Genomic DNA, 17,423 nt, shown 5'->3' on the forward strand with positions numbered 1-17,423 from the left:
ATCCGGGAGGATCCAGGGATGGTTTCAAACTTCTGCACTTTGGGAATTCAGTGGATTTTTTTTAAGGTGGTGGGTTTTCTTTTTTTTTTTTTTATTATTATTTCGACAGAAAAAACAAACAAAAAAAAAAAAAAACCAAAAACAAAAAAAACCCGAAAAGAGAAAAAAAAAAAAAAAAAAAAAAAAGTCAATCCTGAAAGGAACTGCAATAAATAGCAAATAAATAAAGCCTTGAGCCCGGGGGGCTTCACCGCCCCTCCCCCATCCCAACCCCACCCCCCCCCACCCCCCAAAATCAACCCGGCAGGTCCCAAACCCCCCCAAAATTGGGGGGGGGGGGGGGGGGGGCACGGAGGGGGCCCCGCAGCCCCCCCTATGTACAGCGGGGGCGGGGGGGGGAGGGGGGGGGGACTGGTTTGGGGGGGGTCTGGGGGGGCCCTGACCCAGTTTGGGGGGGCTGGGGGCACTGGTTTGGGGGCGCTGTCCCAGTTTGGGGGGGCTGTCCCAGTTTGGGGGGCACTGGTTTGGGGGGCGCTGTCCCAGTTTGGGGGCGCTGTCCCAGTTTGGGGGCGCTGGGGGGGCTCTGGCCCCGGTTTGGCTGGTGGGGGGCGGCACCCCCGGGTTTGGGATTGTTTGGGATTTGGGATTTGGGGCTGGGCAGAGCTGGAGCCGCGTGTCCGTGTCCGTGTGTCCGCGTGTCCGTGTGTCCGTGTGTCCGTGTCCGTGTGTCCGTGTGTCCCTGTCCGTGTGTCCGTGTGTCCGTGTGTCCGTGTGTCCGTGTGTCACAGTGTCCGTGTGTCCGTGTGTCCCTGTCCGTGTCCCCGTGTCCCCACTCCAGCTGTTCCCGCTGTCCCCCAGATTTTGGGGGGTTTGGAATTCCCAGGAATTCCCGGGATCGGCCGCTCCGTGCCCAGATCCTGGTGGGGCCATCCCAAACCGGGGCCATCCCAAACCGGGACCATCCCAAACCGGGGCCATCCCAAACCGGGACCATCCCAAACCGGGACCATCCCAAACCGGGGCCATCCCAAACCGGGACCATCCCAAACCGGGACCATCCCAAACCGGGACCATCCCAAACCGGGGCCATCCCAAACCGGGGCCGTCCCAAACCGGGACCATCCCAAACCGGGACCATCCCAAACCGGGGCCGTCCCAAACCGGGACCATCCCAAACCGGGACCATCCCAAACCGGGGCCATCCCAAACCGGGGCCGTCCCAAACCGGGGCCGTCCCGGGTCAGGACATTCCGGTGCTGAAGCGTTGTCACAGTCTGGGAATTCCGGGATGGGATCGTTCCAATGCTGGAGCGTCTGATGGAACCTTCTGGAGTGTTGGAACATTCTGGAACTGGATCCCTCTGGTCTTGGAGCATCCCAGACCTGGAGCATCCCAGACCTGGAGCATCCCAGTGTGGGGTATCCCGGTACTGGAGCGTTCCCATATCCGAGCATCCCGATGTGGGATTTCCTGTTGTGGGATTTTCCTGTTGTGGGGTTTTCCTGTTGTGGGATTTTCCTGTTGTGGGATTTTCCTGCTGTGGGGTTTTCCTGCTGTGGGATTTCCTGTTGTGGGGTTTTCCTGTTGTGGGATTTTCCTGTTGTGGGATTTTCCTGTTGTGGGATTTCCTGCTGTGGGATTTTCCTCCTGTGGGATTTTCCTGCTGTGGGATTTTCCTGCTGTGGGATTTTCCTGCTGTGGGATTTTCCTGCTGTGGGATTTTCCTGCTGTGGGGTTTTCCTGCTGTGGGATTTTCCTGCTGTGGGATTTTCCTGCTGTGGGGTTTTCCTCCTGTGGGATTTTCCTGTTGTGGGATTTTCCTGCTGTGGGATTTTCCTGTTGTGGGGTTTTCCTGTTGTGGGATTTTCCTGTTGTGGGATTTTCCTGTTGTGGGATTTTCCTGCTGTGGGATTTTCCTGCTGTGGGATTTTCCTGTTGTGGGATTTTCCTGTTGTGGGGTTTTTCTGTTGTGGGATTTTCCTGTTGTGGGGTTTTCCTGCTGTGGGACCATCCCGGTGCTGGAGCATTCCCATGCTGGAACATCCTGGTGTTGGATCATCCCAGTACCAGTCCATCCCAGTAATGGAGCATTCCAGTAGTGGACCAGTCCGTCCCAGTATCAGTTTATCCCGATGCCAGTCCATCCCAGTACCAGTTTATCCCAGTACCAGTTTATCCCAGTACCAATCCATCTCATTCTTAGCCCATCCCAGTACCAGTCCATCCCAGTACCAATGGCAGTACTGGTCCATCCCAGAACCTGTTCATTCCAGTACCAGTCCATCCCAGTAATGGACCAGTCCATCCCAGTACCAGTCTAAACCCAGAACCAATCCATCCCAGTATCAGTTTATCCCAATGCCAGTCCATCCCAGTACCAGTTTATCCCAGTAATGGAACATCCCAGTCCCAGTTTATCCCATTCCCAGTTTATCCCAGTCCCAGCCCATCCTGAGGGGAAACTGAGGCAGGGTGGGGGTGGAGCGGGTGGCAGTGGCAGTGTTGGGGTCCCGCTGCACCCCCGGGGGGATTTTTGGGGGGGGGGGGGGAGGGGCCGTGTCCCCTCCTTTGGGACCCCCAGGGACCCCCCAAAGACCCCCAGGACCCCCCCGTGACCCCCCCGGTTTGGAGCTGCTTTTGGTCCTGTTTGCTGAGAAAAGCCCCAAGAAGGGTCCCGGGGGGGGGAGAAATGAGGGGGGGGGGTGTCCTTTTGGGGACCCCCCAGGGTGGGCACGACCCCCCCCCCAAAAACAGAGTGGGGCTGCTGGGGGCGGGGGGGCGCTGGCACCCTGGACTGGGCTGGACTGGGCTGGACTGGGATGGACTGGGGGGGTCGGTGGGGCCTGCAGGGGGGGTCCGTCCTTCCTGAGCGTGGGGGGGTCTGGAGCCCCCCCCAGCAGGACCGAGCCCCCCCCGGGCACCGCTGGGGTTTGGGGGGGGCTGCTCTGCAATGGTGGGGGGTGGGGGGCACCCAAAGGTGCTGCTCCGGAGCCTCCGGACCTGGGGAGGGAAAATTGGGGGATGGGGAGGGGTTAAACAGAGTTTGGGGGGCACTCCCAGCACCCCCAGAACCCTGGGACACCCCAAATCCCAGTGGGGGACACCCCAAATCCCAGTGGGGGACACCCCAGCCTGGGGAGCTCCAGAGTGTCCCAGGGGGTTCTGGAGGTCCCAGGGTGTCCAGGGGGGGTCCTGGGGGTCTCAGGTGTGTCCCCAGGTGTCCCAGGGCTGTCCCAGTGATGTCCCAGGTGTGTCCCCAGGTGTCCCACGGCTGCCCCAGTAATGTCCCAGTGATGTCCTGGGGGTCCCAGGGCTGTCCCAGGGCTGTCCCCAGGTGTCCCCAGGTGTCCCAGTGATGTCCCAGGTGTGTCCCCAGGTGTCCCACGGCTGCCCCAGTGATGTCCCAGTGATGTCCCAGTGATGTCCCAGTGATGTCCCAGTGATGTCCTGGGGGTCCCAGTGATGTCCCAGGTGTGTCCCCAGGTGTCCCAGGGCTGTCCCAGCGATGTCCCGGGGGTCCCGGGGGTCCCGGGGGTCTCACCAGGCTCAGTAGGGCCGGTTGGCGTCTTTGGGCCTCTTGAGCTGCACCTTGAGCCGCTTCATCCCGATCTGGAAACCGTTCATGGCCTGGATGGCGGCCTGGGCGCTCGCGGGGTTGTCAAAGCTCACGAAGCCTGGGGGACAGAGGGGACATTGGGGACATTGGGGACAGAGGGGACATTGGGGACATTGGGGACAGAGGGGACATTGGGGACATTGGGGACATTGGGGACAATGGGGACATTGGGGACATTGGGGACATTGGGAACATCAGGTAATGGTGTCCCCGGCCATGATGTCACCAAGTGCTGATCATGGCACTGCCACCCCCGTCCTTGCTGTCCCTCCTTGTCCCCCCATATCCCCATTTCCCACATCCCCTATCCCATACCCCAATGTCCCCAATGTCCCCAATATCCTCAATGTCCCCAATATCTCCGTGTCCCCCTATTCCCAATATTCCCAATGTCCCAGTGTCCCCATATCCCCCATTCCATATCCCATTATCCCTGATGTCCCTGATGTCCCCAATGTCCCCAACATCCCCATAACCCCTGATGTCCCTGATGTCCCCATTATCCTCAATGTCCCCATTATCCCCAGTGTCCCCATTGTCCCCAGTGTCCCCATTGTCCCCAATGTTCCCAGTGTCCCCATTATCTTCAATGTCCCCAATGTCCCCATTACCCCTGATGTCCCCATTATCCCCAATGTCCCCATGTCCCCATTGTCCCCATTGTCCCCATTATCCCCATTGTCCCCGTGTCCCCATTGTCCCCATTATCCCCATTGTCCCCATTGTCCCCGTGTCCCCATTGTCCCCATTGTCCCCATTATCCCCATTGTCCCCGTGTCCCCGTGTCCCCAATGTCCCCATTGTCCCCATTGCCCCCATTGTCCCCATTGTCCCCAATGTCCCCGTGTCCCCGTGTCCCCGTGTCCCTACCGAAGCACTTGCTCTGGTTGGTGGCCCTGTCCACGAAGACCTTGGCGGAGATGACGTTGCCGAAGGGGAGGAACATCTGCAGGATCTCGGTGTCGGCGAACTCCTGGGGCAGGTGGTAGATGAAGATGTTACAGCCCTCGGGGCCTGCGGAGGGAGCGGGTCACACCTGGGACAGCGTCCCCACAACCGGCACGGCACCCCAAAACCGGGGATGGCACCCCACAACCGGGCACGGCACCCCAAAAACGGGCACGGCACCCCAAAAAACGGGTATGGCACCCCAAAACCGGGCACGGCACCCCAAAAAACGGGCACGGCACCCCAAAACAGGGGACGGCACCCCAAAAACGGGGATGGCACCCCAAAACCGGGCACGGCACCCCACAACCGGGCACGGCACCCCACAACCGGCACGGCACCCCAAAAAACGGGCACGGCACCCCAAAAACGGGGATGGCACCCCAAAAACGGGGATGGCACCCCAAAAAACGGGGATGGCACCCCAAACCGGGGACGGCACCACAAAAAACGGGCACGGCACCCCAAAAACAGGGATGGCACCCCAAAAAACGGGGATGGCACCCCAAAAACAGGGATGGCACCCCAAAAACGGGGCTGGCACCCCAAACCTGCCCAGGACCCAAAACCAGCCCGGCACTCCAAAACCGGGGCTGGCACTCAAAACCTGCCCGGCACCCCAAAACCTGTCCAGGACCCCAAAATCGGCACGGGACCCCAGAACCGGCACGGCACCCCAAATTTGGAGCTGGACCCCAAAACCAGATCTGTGAACCCAAACCAAGGCCCAGGAGCCCAAAACTGGAGCTGTGAATCCAAAACGGGACCCAGGACCCCTCTGACCCCAAAGCTGTCCCAGTGACCCCAAACACGGCCCCAGACACACCCACGGGATCCTCACCCCCCCCCCATGACACCCCAAATTCTTGGGGTTTGGAGGGGTCTGGGGATCCCATGGGGGAGGTTCGGGGGGGTCCAGGGGGGAGGCCGGGAAGGTCCTGGGATGTTCCGGGGGTCCCGGGGGGAGTCCTGGGGTTGGTCTCGGGGGTCCTGGGACATTTTGGGGGATCCCAGGGGGGTCTCGAGGGGTTTGGGGGGGGGGAGTTCGGGGGGTTTTGGGGAGTCCGCAGAGGTCTCGGAGGTCCTGGGAGGTTTTGGGGGGGCTCCCCGGGGGGTTTTAGGGGGTCCCTTGGTTTTTGGGGGGGTCCCAGGGGGGGTCTCGGGGTTTTAGGGGGTCCCTTGGTTTTTGGGGGGGTCCCAGGGGGGGTCTCGGGGTTTTAGGGGGTCCCTTGGTTTTTGGGGGTCCCAGGGGGGGTCTCACCTTCGCGCTGCTGCTGCTGCGGGGGGGGGCGGGGGGGCGAGCAGGGGTCCCGGGGGGGCGAAGGCCGGGCTGACCAGCCCATAGGCGGCCGGGTACGCGGCTGGGGGCACGGGGGGCACGGGGGTCACCCCAGTGCCACCCCAGTGCCACCCCAGTGCCACCCCAGTGCCACCCCAGTGCCACCCCAGTGCCACCCCAGTGCCATCCAGTACCCCACAACACACCCCCAGTTCCCCCCAGTCTCTCCCAGTGACCCCCAGTCCCATCAAAGCTCCCCCACTGCCCTTCTCAGTCCTCCCAGTTTCCCCCAGTGCCCTCCCAGTGTCCCCCCAGTACCCCCCAACCCCCTCCCAGTGCCCCCGGTACCCCCATGCCCTCCCAGTGCCCCCCAGTACCACACAAACCCCTCCCAGTGCCCCCCCAGTACCCCCCAACCCCCTCCCAGTGTCCCCCCAGTGCCCCCCACCCCCTCCCAGCCCCTCCCAGTGCCCCCCCAGTGCCCCCCACCCCCTCCCAGCCCGTCCCAGTGCCTCCCAGTACGCACCAGTATAGTGCTGCATGCCAGCGTACGCCTGCTGCAGGGGGTCCCCGGGGGCCGCGGGGCTCTGGGCTGGGGGCACAGGGGGGGTTAGGGGGGGGCCCGGGGGGGGCTCGGGGGGCTGGGGGGGTGGGGGGGGGTCGGGGGGCACCTGGGAAGGGGGGGACCCCCCCGGCGTAGACGGCGTCGGGGGCGGGGGGTCCCGCGGGCTGCGCGGGCACGGGGCTGTAGCCATTGACGCTCAGCGGGGCCGCGATGGCCGGGACGGGGGTGGCCGCCATGGCCGGGGGCGTGCTGGTTCCTGGGGACAGCGGGGACAACACGGTCACGGCGGGGACACGGCGGGGACACCGCGGGGACACGGCGGGGACAGACCCGGGACACCGCGGGGACACCGCGACCGTGACCCTGGAGGGCCCAGCCAGTGGTGGTTGAGTGTCCCTGTCCCATCCTTGGTGTCCCCATCCCACCCCTGGGGCCCCCCAAATTCCCGGGTGCCACCACACCCCCACATCTCCTCACGTGTCCCCCATTCCCGGTGTCCCCATGTCCCCCTCCCCTGCTGTCCCATCCACGGTGTCCCCACTGCACCCAGATGTCCCCAACTCCACTGTTTGTCATCCCAGGTGTCCCTCCCCACTGTCCCCCACCCCTGGTGTCCCCCATTCCCGTGTCCCACTCCCAGTGCCCCCCGTCCCCAGTGTCCCCATCCCAATGTCCCCCATCCCCTCTCCTCGGTCCCCCCTGTCCCCGCTGTCCCCTCATCCTCCCTGTCCCCCCTGTCCCCCCTCTCCCCGTGTCGCCGCTGTGGCCGTTACCTGAGGAGGGTGGCAGGGGGGTGGCGATGAGCCCGTTGGGGTTGACCGTGCCCATGTGCTGCATCTGCACGGCCATGGTGGCCATGGGGCTGAGGTAGGCCGAGTGCGCGGCCACCAGGGCCGCCTGCTGCTGCATCAGCTGTGGGGACACGCCTGGCACCGCGCGGCCACCGCGGCCACCACCGCGGCCACCACCGCGGCCACCGCCGCCCCCAGCGCCACCACCGCCCCCAACCCTGGGACATGGGACAGCATGGCCCCATGGGTGTCACCCCAGTGTCACATCTCCCCATGGGTGTCACCCCAGTGCCACCAACCCTGGGGTCACAGCCTGCCCTGGATGTCCCATCACAGGATTTGGGACTGTCACCTCCCCATGGGTGTCACCCCAGTGCCCATCCCCTCCCATCCCCCAACACCCCACAGCTACCATCCCAAACACCTCAGGCTGGATTTTGGGGGGGTCCCATCCCCTTCCCCTTGATCCTCCCAGTGCTCCCAGTCCCTCCCAGTGTCCCCAGTGTCCCCAGTGCCCCCATTGTCCCCAGTGTCCCCAGTGCCCCCAATGCCCCAGTGCCCCCAGTCCCTCCCAGTGTCCCCAGTGCCCCAGTGTCCCCAGTGTCCCCAGTCCCTCCCAGTGTCCCCATGTCCCCAGTGTCCCCAGTGTCCCCAGTCCCTCCCAGTCTCCCCAGTGCCCCCAGTCCCTCCCAGTGTCCCCAGTGTCCCCAGTGTCCCCAGTCCCTCCCAGTGTCCCCAGTGTCCCCAGTGTCCCCAGTGTCCCCAGTGTCCCCAGTCCCTCCCAGTCTCCCCAGTGCCCCCAGTCCCTCCCAGTGTCCCCAGTGTCCCCAGTGTCCCCAGTCCCTCCCAGTGTCCCCAGTGTCCCCAGTGTCCCCAGTGTCCCCAGTGCCCCCAGTCCCTCCCAGTGTCCCCAGTCCCTCACAGTGTCCCCAGTGTCCCCAGTCCCTCCCAGTGTCCCCAGTGCCCCCAGTGTCCCCAGTGTCCCCATTGTCCCCAGTGTCCCCAGTGTCCCCAGTCCCTCCCAGTGCTCCCAGTGTCCCCAGTGTCCCCAGTGTCCCCAGTGCTCCCAGTGTCCCCAGTCTCCCCAGTGTCCCCAGTCCCTCCCAGTGTCCCCAGTGTCCCCAGTGTCCCCAGTGTCCCCAGTGTCCCCAGTGTCCCCAGTGTCCCGTACCGCCTGCGTGTAGGCGCTGTAGGCTCCGAACTGGAGGGCGATGGGGCTGAACATTCCCAGCTGAGTCGCCACCTGCTGCATCCGCCGCAGCCCCCGCTCCTTCTCCGTGTCCGCGAACTTCACCACCAGGCTGGACGAGGCTCCCTGGGGACACAGCGGCCACCGCGGTCACTGCGGTCACTCATGGTCACTGCGGTCACTGCGGTCACTGCGGTCACTGCGGTCACTGCGGTCACCGCGGTCACTGCGGCCACCCATGGTCACTGCGGTCACTGCGGTCACTGCGGTCACCGCGGTCACTGCGGCCACCCATGGTCACTGCGGTCACTGCGGCCACTGCGGCCACTGCGGTCACTGCGGCCACTCATGGTCACTGCGGTCACTGCGGCCACTGCGGTCACTGCAGTCACCGCGGTCACTGCGGCCACTGCGGTCACTGCGGTCACTGCGGTCACTGCGGCCACTGCGGCCACTGCGGTCACTGCGGTCACTGCAGTCACCGCGGTCACTGCGGCCACTGCGGTCACTGCAGTCACCGCGGTCACTGCGGCCACTGCGGCCACTGCGGTCACTGCGGTCACTGCAGTCACCGCGGTCACTGCGGCCACTGCGGTCACTGCGGTCACCGCGGTCACTGTGGTCACTGTGGTCACTCATGGTCACTGCGGTCACCGCGGTCACTGCGGCCACCCATGGTCACTGCGGCCACTGCGGTCACTGCGGTCACTCATGGTCACTGCGGCCACTGCGGTCACTGCGGCCAGTGCGGTCACTCATGGTCACTGCGGTCACTGCGGTCATTGTGGTCACTCACGGTCACTCACAGTCACTGGTGGTCACTCATGGTCACTCGTGGTCATGGTCACTCACGGTCACTCGTGGTCACTCGTGGTCACTCGTGGTCATGGTCACGGTCACTCGTGGTCACTCGCGGTCACTCGTGGTCACTCGCGGTCATTTAGGGTCACGGGTGGGAGCGGTGATGGTTGGGTTGTGATGGGTGAGGAGGATGGTGGAGGTGACAAGGGAGGGGATGAAGAAGATGAGGATGAGGAGGATGGTGGGGACAGTGGTGAGGATGATGAAGGGGATGATGGTGGGGTGATGGTGAGGATGATGATGGTGGGATGATGGTGGGATGATGATGGGGATGATGGTGGGGTGATGGTGAGGATGATGATGGGATGATGAAGAGGATGGTGGGGATGGGTGGGGATGGGTGGGGATGATGAGGAGAATGATAAAGGGATGACAAAGGACAGGAAGAGGATGATGAAGATGACAATGACGAGGACAATGAAGGGGATGACAAAGGGGACAATGAAGGGGACAATGAAGGGGACAATGACGAGGATGCTGGAGGTGTCAGCGCAGGGGGTGATGATGCTGAGGATGGTGATGGGGTGATGAAGGTGATGAAGGTGACGAAGGTGACACCACAGGTGACAGCGCCCAGGACGGTCCCTACCGGCAGCGTGCGGCTCCCGTGCAGGGCGGCGATGGCGGCCTGGGCCTCTGCGTGGCTCTGGAACTTGACGAAGGCGCAGCCTGGGGACATTGGGGACATCGGGGACATTGGGGACATTGGGGACATCAGGGACATCGGGGACATTGGGGACATCAGAGGCATTTGGGACATTTGGGACATCGGCCCCGTGGCAGCTCCAGGGGGGTCCCACAGCACCCTCTCCACCCCCATCACCCCATGGACCCCTCCAGTGACCCCAATGTCCCCGATGTCCCCAATGTCCCCAGCTCCAGTGACCCCATTAACCCCATCCCTGCCGTGTTCCCTCCAAACCCCATCCCTGCCCTGCTGATCTCCCCCTGCCCACCCTGGGGACCCCGGGGGGACCCCCCATGGAGCCCTGCGGTGACATCTCGGGGTGTCCCCAGGTGACAAGGGCCCTGCGGTGACACCTCGGGGTGTCCCCAGGTGACAAGGGCCCTGCGGTGACACCTCGGGGTGTCCCCGTGTCCCACCTTTGCTGGTGCCGTCCGGGCCCCGCAGCACCGTGCACTCGTCGATGGTGCCGAAGGGCTCGAACATTTTCCGCACGTCCTCGTCCGCCTGCTGCTTGCTGAGCATCCCCACGAACAGCTTCCGGTCCTCTGCGGGGACAGCGGGTGGCACCGGGCACGGGCACGGGGACATGGGGACACGGGGACACGGGCATGGGGACACGGGCATGGGGACACGGGCATGGGGACACGGGCATGGGGACATGGGGACACGGGGACATGGGGACACGGGCATGGGGACATGGGGACACGGGCATGGGGACACGGGCATGGGGACACGGGCACGGGGACACGGACATGGGGACACGGGTATGGGGACACGGACACGGGGACACGGACATGGGGACACGGACATGGGGACACGGGCACGGGGACACGGGGACACGGGCATGGGGACACGGGCACGGGGACACGGGCATGGGGACACGGGGACACGGGCCTGGGGACACGGGCACGGGGACACGGGCATGGGGACACGGGCATGGGGACACGGGGACACGGGCATGGGGACACGGGCATGGGGACACGGGCATGGGGACACGGACACGGGGACACGGACATGGGGACACGGACATGGGGACACGGACATGGGGACACGGGCACGGGGACACGGGGACACGGGCATGGGGACACGGGCACGGGGACACGGGCATGGGGACACGGGGACACGGGCCTGGGGACACGGGCATGGGGACACGGGGACACGGGCATGGGGACACGGGCATGGGGACACGGGCATGGGGACACGGGCATGGGGACATGGGGACATGGGGACACGGGCATGGGGACACGGGGACACGGGTATGGGGACATGGGGACACGGGCACGGGGACAGCGGGTGGCACCGGACACGGGGACACGGACATGGGGACACGGGCATGGGACACCGTGTGACACCGGGACATGGGCATGGGGACACTGCAGGTGCCACTGGGACACGGACACGGGGACACGGGCATGGGGACATCGTGTGACACCAGGACATGGGCATGAGGACACAGGCATGGGACATGGCCATGGGGACACCGTGGGTGGCACCGGGACATGGGCATGGGGACACTGCAGGTGCCACTGGGACACGGGCATGGGGACAGCGGGTGGCACCAGACACGGGGACACGGGCATGGGGACATCGTGTGGCACCAGGACACGGGCACTGGACATGGTGGGTGGCACTGGGACACTGCCAGGGGACACGGGCAAGGGGACACCGTGGATGGCACTGGGACACCGGCATGGGGACACCACGGGTGGCACCGGGACACGGGGACAGCGCCACACAGAGGGGTGTGACACTCCAGGAAGGATGGGGATGGGAACAGGGTGACAACTCCTGGGAACGGGGACATGGAGGGACAGCCCGGGCCAGGGACAGCCACCCTGGGCATGGGGACAGATGTGGGGTGGCCCTGGGGTGATTTGGGGACACCGGGGTTTGGGGACAGGGAAGGGTAGGGTGAGGCTGGGGGGATGGAGGTGTTGGGAGACTTTGGGGGATTTGGGGGGTGATTTGGGGGGATTTGGGGGAGGGATTTTGGGGTTTTTTGGGGGGATTTTGGGTTTTTTGGGGAGGGATTTTGGGGTTTTTTGGGGGGGATTTTGGGGAGGGATTTTGGGGTTGATTTGGGGTTTTTGGGGAGGGATTTGGGGGTTTTTGGGGGGGATTTTGGGGAGGGATTTTGGGGTTTTTGGGGAGGGATTTTGGGGGTTTTTTGGGGGGATTTTGGGAAGGGATATTGGGGTTTTTGGGGAGGGATTTTGGGGTTGATTTGGGGTATTTGGGGAGGGATTTGGGGGGTTTTTTGGGGGGATTTTGGGGAGGGATTTTGAGGTTGATTTGGGGTATTTGGGGAGGGATTTGGGGGGTTTTTTGGGGGGATTTTGGGGTTTTGGGGGGCGGTACCTCCTCGGCTCTCACTGTCCGCCGGCTTCACCTGGATGGGCCGGTTCATCTGGGGGGGGAACACGAGGGGGGGGGGGTTGGGGACACAGAGACCCCCCCCCCCGAGACCCCCCCATGGTCCATCCAGCCCCTCCCCCACGCCCCTCAGAGGGTCCCACCCCCCACGCCCCAAAGATGCTCCGGTCGCCATGGCAACGCCGGGCCTGCATCCCGTTCCCTGGCAACGGGAGCCGCTGCCCTGGGGGGGGGGAGGGGGGGCCGCGTTAATGAGCCCCCCTCCCCCCCCCCGCCTTAATTAGGGGGGGATGGACCCTCCCCCACCCCCTCCCCCACCCCCCCCCCCCATCCCGGAACCCCCAGAGGAAAGGGGCGGGGGGGGGGGGGGGGGAGGGGAGGGCGCAGATGCGCGGTTGCCATGGCAACGGCCGGCTCCGCTCCATGGCAACCGCCCACTCATCCCCAATTTACCCATCGCCGTTGCCTGGCAACGCCGCTGACGTCACCAGCGCTCGCGATAAACAATGACGGGGATGGGGAGGGGCGGGGATGGAGATTTGGGGAAGGGGGGACCCCCCCATCCCCTCCCCCACCCACCCCCCCCAAGGCCCGGTGTGACCCCGCCCCTCCCCCCAACCCCCAGGGGAACAGAGGGGGGGTGGGGGAGGGGCGGCTGTGGGGATTTGGGGGGAATTTGGGATGCGGGGGGGGGGGGGGGTGTTTAGGGGGAGGGGCGGGTCCATCCCCGGCTGACCCCGGGCGGTTCCTTTCGCTGCCGAAAGCGAAGGTGCCCCCCCCCGAACCCCCCCGAATCCCCCCGAACCCTCCCCGAACCCTCCCCGAACCCCCCCGAACCCTCCCGAACCCCCCCGGCCCAGATGGCGCTGGAAATGCCCCCCCCGGGTTAATCCCCCCCTAATCCCCCTCCCCCCCCCCCCCCGGATCAGCCCCGGCCCCAGCGGGGGGGGGGGGGCACAACCCCCCCCCCCAACCCCCCCAAACCACCCCGGGACCCCCCCCGGGGTCAGCGCAGCTCGGGGGGGTTCATCCCCCTCCCCCCCCCCCCCCTCCCCAAAATTCCCAGCGCTGTGCGGGAGCCGCCTCCAACCCCCCCCCCCACCCCCCCCAAAACCCAAACCCATCCCCCCCCCCCACCCCCCCCTCCCCAAATCCCCCCGGGATTTACGGCCCCAAATCCCGGGATTATCCCGGCCAAGCCAAATCCCCCCCGGGCCTGGCGGGACACGCGCGGAGCCCTCGGGGGGAGACGGGGGGGGGGGGGGGGGAGAGCCCCGAGCCCCCTCCCCACCCCAGGGACCCCAAAACTGACCCCTCCCCCCATCCCGCTCCGGGGACCCCCCAAATCCTCCCCAGGAAACCTCGAACCCCACCCCCCCCCAAAAATCAGGATGGGGGGAGGGAATGGGAGATGGGGACCCCCCCCCCCCCAAAAATAAATTGGGGGGTGGGGGTGGGGAGCACCTGCACCCCCAGACCCCCCCCCCAAACCCCCCCCCCCCCTCCCCCCATCCCGGGCTTTGTTGTCTCCGTGCCCGCCTGGCAGCGCTTCATTAGCGCCAGGCCCTCATTAGCGGCACTAATTAAACACCCACAGATGTTCGGGGGCGCCCCTACCCCCCCCCCAAAAAATCCCCCCAAAATCCCCCCCCTCAGTGGGGTCCGGGGTGGTCCTAAAAAGGGGGGTGGGGGTGATTTCAGGGGTGATTTTTGGGGGAGTTCTCAGAGTGACTTTTGGGGTTTCTGGGTGGTTTTTAGGGGGTTTAGGGGTGATTTTGGGGGTCTGAGGGGCAATTTTGGGGGATTTAAGGGCGATTTTTGGGGTTTCAGGTGATTTTTGGGAGGTTTCAGGGTGATTTTTAGGGGGCTTAGTGGTGATTTTGGGGGGTTTATGGGTTATTTCTGGGGTTTCAGGTGATTTTTGGAGGGTTTATGGGTGATTTTTGGGGTTTCAGGGTGATTTTTTGGGGTTTAATGGTGATTTTTTGGGGGCTTTATGGGTGATTTTTGGGGTGTCACGGCTCGGGGTCTCACGGGGGGGTTTTGGGGTGCCCCGGGGGGGGTCCCCACGCCCCCCACTCACCCCCGGGAGGGTTTTCTGCTCGTGCAGGGCGCTCTGGGCCTTCAGGGCCGACTCGCGGGCGCAGTAGGTCAGGAAGGCGCATCCTGGGGGGGAGGGGAGGGAAAAAAAGGGGTCAGGGGGTGCGGGGGGGACACGGGGCGGACCCCCAGGGTGTCCCCACCCCCAGCCCCAGGTGACACTGAGGGTCTGGAGCGCCCCAAAAGTAGCCGGAACCCCCAGAGACCCCAAATCCCCCCCAGAGACCCCAAATCCCACCCAGAGACCCCAAATCCCACCCCAGAGACCCCAAATCCCCCCATAGAGACCCCAAATCCCCCCAGAACTTTCAGGCCCCCCAGAGCCCCCAGACCCCCGTTTTGGGCCCCTCCCTCCAGGGGATGGGGACAGGGAGGGGTCCCCAAAATCCCTGGGGTGGGGGAGGGGGGGTCAGACCCCCCCTCCTGCCCTGGGGGGTCCTGGGGACCCCGAGACCCCCCCCAGTTCCGGTGTCCATCGGGGCACAGTCGGCGCTCGGGGTTTGGGGGTCCCTGCCTTGGGGACAGTGTCACTGTCACTGTCACTGTCACTGTCACTGTCACCGCCGGCTGTGCCACCCCCAGGGACACCCAGAGCCGGTGTCACCCCCAGGGCCACACCGGGTGACCACGTGACACCCCCAGGACGGATACAACACCCCAAAACAACACCCAGAGCCGGTGTCACCCTCACAGGGACCCACGGGGTGACCACGTGACACCACAACAGCCGCCTGACACCCCGGAACAACACCCTGAGAACACCCTGACACCCCAAAACAACACCCAAAACAACACCCTGACACCCTAACAGCCGCCCGACACCCCAAAACAACACCCAAAACAACACCCTGACACCCTAACAGCCGCCCGACACCCCAAAACAACACCTGGCACCCGCCTGGCACCACAGCTGGACACAACAGCCCAACAACAACACCCCAACAATGACACCCTGCACTCACCCAACCCCACAACAGCCGGACACAACACCCCAGTACCACACCCCACACCTGACACAACCCCTGCACGGCCCCGTGACCCCACAGCCGCCCCCAGCACCGGGGTACAACACCCTGAAACGGGGTAGCCAGGCTGGGCTGGGGGGGCTGTGGCTGTTCCTGGTGCCCAGGGCTGTACCTGGGGCTGTTCCTGGTACCTCTGGCTGTACCCAGGGCTGTTCCTGGTACCTCTGGCTGTACCCAGGGCTGTTCCTGGTACCCTCGGTTGTACCCGGGGCTGTTCCCAGTGCCCAGGGCTGTTCCTGGGGCTGTTCCCGGTACCCAGGGCCTGTGGCTGTAGCTTGAGCTGTGGGTGTTGCTCAAGGCCTTCGGCTGTACTGGGGCTGTTCCTGGGGCTGTTCCAGTGCCCTCGGTTGTACCCGGGGCCTGTTCCCAGTACCGTGTGTGGGGCTGTTCCCAGTACAGGAGGTTGGATGTGGAGTGGTTCCAGTTACCGGGGGCTGTTCCCGGTGCCGGGGCCCTCGGTTGTACCGGGGGTTGTTTGTGGGGCTGTTCCCGGTACCCCAGGCCGTGTCACGGGGCTGCTCCTGGTGACAGCGGCTGTTCCCGGTACCGGGGGTTGTTTGTGGGGCTGTTCCCATTCCCGGGGCTGTTCCCAGTCCCGGGGCCACATCCTGGGGCCATTTCCGGTACCGGGGGCTGTTTATGGGGCTGTTCCCGGTACCGGGGCTGTGTCACGGGGCCATTCCCGCTGCTGGGAGCTGTTCCCGGTACCGGGAGCTGTTCCTGGTGCTGGAGGCCGCGGCACGGGGCTGTTCCCGGTACCGGGGGCTGTTCCCGGTACCAGAGGCCACATCCCGGGGCCATTCCCGGTACCGGGGGCCGTACCCGGGGCTGTTCCCGGTACTGGGAGCCAGATCACAAGGCCGCTCCCGGTACCGGGGGCTGTTCCCAGTATCGGGGCTGTATCCCGGGGCTGATCCCGCTATTTGGGGCCATTCCCGGTACCGAGGGCCAAATCCCGGGGCTGTTTCTCATCCCGGGAGCTGTTCCTGGTACTGGGAGCCACATCACGAGGCCATTCCGGGTACTGGGGCTGCTCCCGGTACCGGGGGCCGAATCCCGGGGCTGATCCCGGTACCGAGGGCTGATCCCAAAACCAGGGGCCACATCCTGGGGCTGATCCCGGTACCGGGGGCCGCTCCCGGTACCAGGGGCCGAATCCCGGGGCTGTCCCGGTGCTCGTGCCCCGCACCCATCCCCGCTGCCAGGGGCCGTGCCCGCTGCCCCTGCCTCATTCCCGCTGCCCGTTCCCGTAGCCCAGGGCCCTTCCCTTTCCCCATTCCCGGTTCCCGGTTCCGGTACCTTTGTGCATGCCGGTGTACTTGTCCTTGATGACGGTGAGCTCGTAGATTTTCCCGAATTGCTCAAAAATCGGTTTCAGGTCCTTCTCCTCCAGGTGCCGCGGGATCTGCCCCACGAAGAGTTTGATGGCGTCGGGCTCCTTCATGGGGCCGCCGGGGGGTCCCCGGGCCCCGGGGCCGCTCCCGCTCCCCGCTATCACCGCCCGGGCTCGGCTCCCGGTGCTCCCGGCGGTGCCCGGTGCCCCGGCGCACACAAAGGACGAGGCGGCCCCGGGGCTCGGCTCGGCTCCGGGGACGGGGCGCGGCGGGGCGGGGGCAGCTCTGCCCGGGGGGCGGCGCTCCCGGCGCTCCCGGTGCGTCCCGGCCGTTTCCCGGGTGCTGCTCCCCAAAATCCCGGTGGATGCTGCGAGCGCCCGCCCCGCCGGTACCGCCCCGGTGGCCTCGGGGAGGGTCCCGGTACCGGGCGGGGGGCGGGGGGAGCTCAATGCCCGGTTCGGTCCATGGCGGCCGCGGCGGCCGCCGGTCCCCGAGAGCCCCGGTGGTGACCGAGCCCCCCCGCCCGCTGGGGCAGCGGCACCGGGTACCGGGTACCGGCACCGGGATCGGCACCGGGATCGGCTTTTCTTGCCCGGTTGGGGCCGCCCCGCCCCGCCCCGCCCGGTGCTGATGTCAGAGCGGCACCGGGGACC

At 65.4% G+C, this 17,423-nt stretch overlaps 1 protein-coding gene across 1 annotated transcript; it reads right to left on the bottom strand.

The window, feature by feature from the left end:
- Window positions 1-2,108: 2,108 nt before the first annotated feature.
- LOC106863859 (CUGBP Elav-like family member 3) lies at window positions 2,109-16,949 on the bottom strand. The gene is given in 14 exon segments (XM_088180989.1): window positions 2,109-3,001; window positions 3,543-3,675; window positions 4,488-4,631; window positions 5,827-5,846; window positions 5,848-5,926; window positions 6,371-6,436; window positions 6,516-6,665; window positions 7,183-7,321; window positions 8,372-8,515; window positions 9,840-9,919; window positions 10,355-10,483; window positions 12,297-12,345; window positions 14,395-14,477; window positions 16,736-16,949. Coding segments are annotated over 13 exon segments (1,356 nt in total). The 5' UTR covers window positions 16,881-16,949; the 3' UTR covers window positions 2,109-3,001; window positions 3,543-3,547.
- Window positions 16,950-17,423: the final 474 nt, after the last annotated feature.

Source organism: Sturnus vulgaris, chromosome 31, assembly GCF_052056855.1.
Source record: "Sturnus vulgaris isolate bStuVul1 chromosome 31, bStuVul1.hap1, whole genome shotgun sequence".
NCBI classification, from domain to species: Eukaryota; Metazoa; Chordata; class Aves; order Passeriformes; family Sturnidae; genus Sturnus; species Sturnus vulgaris.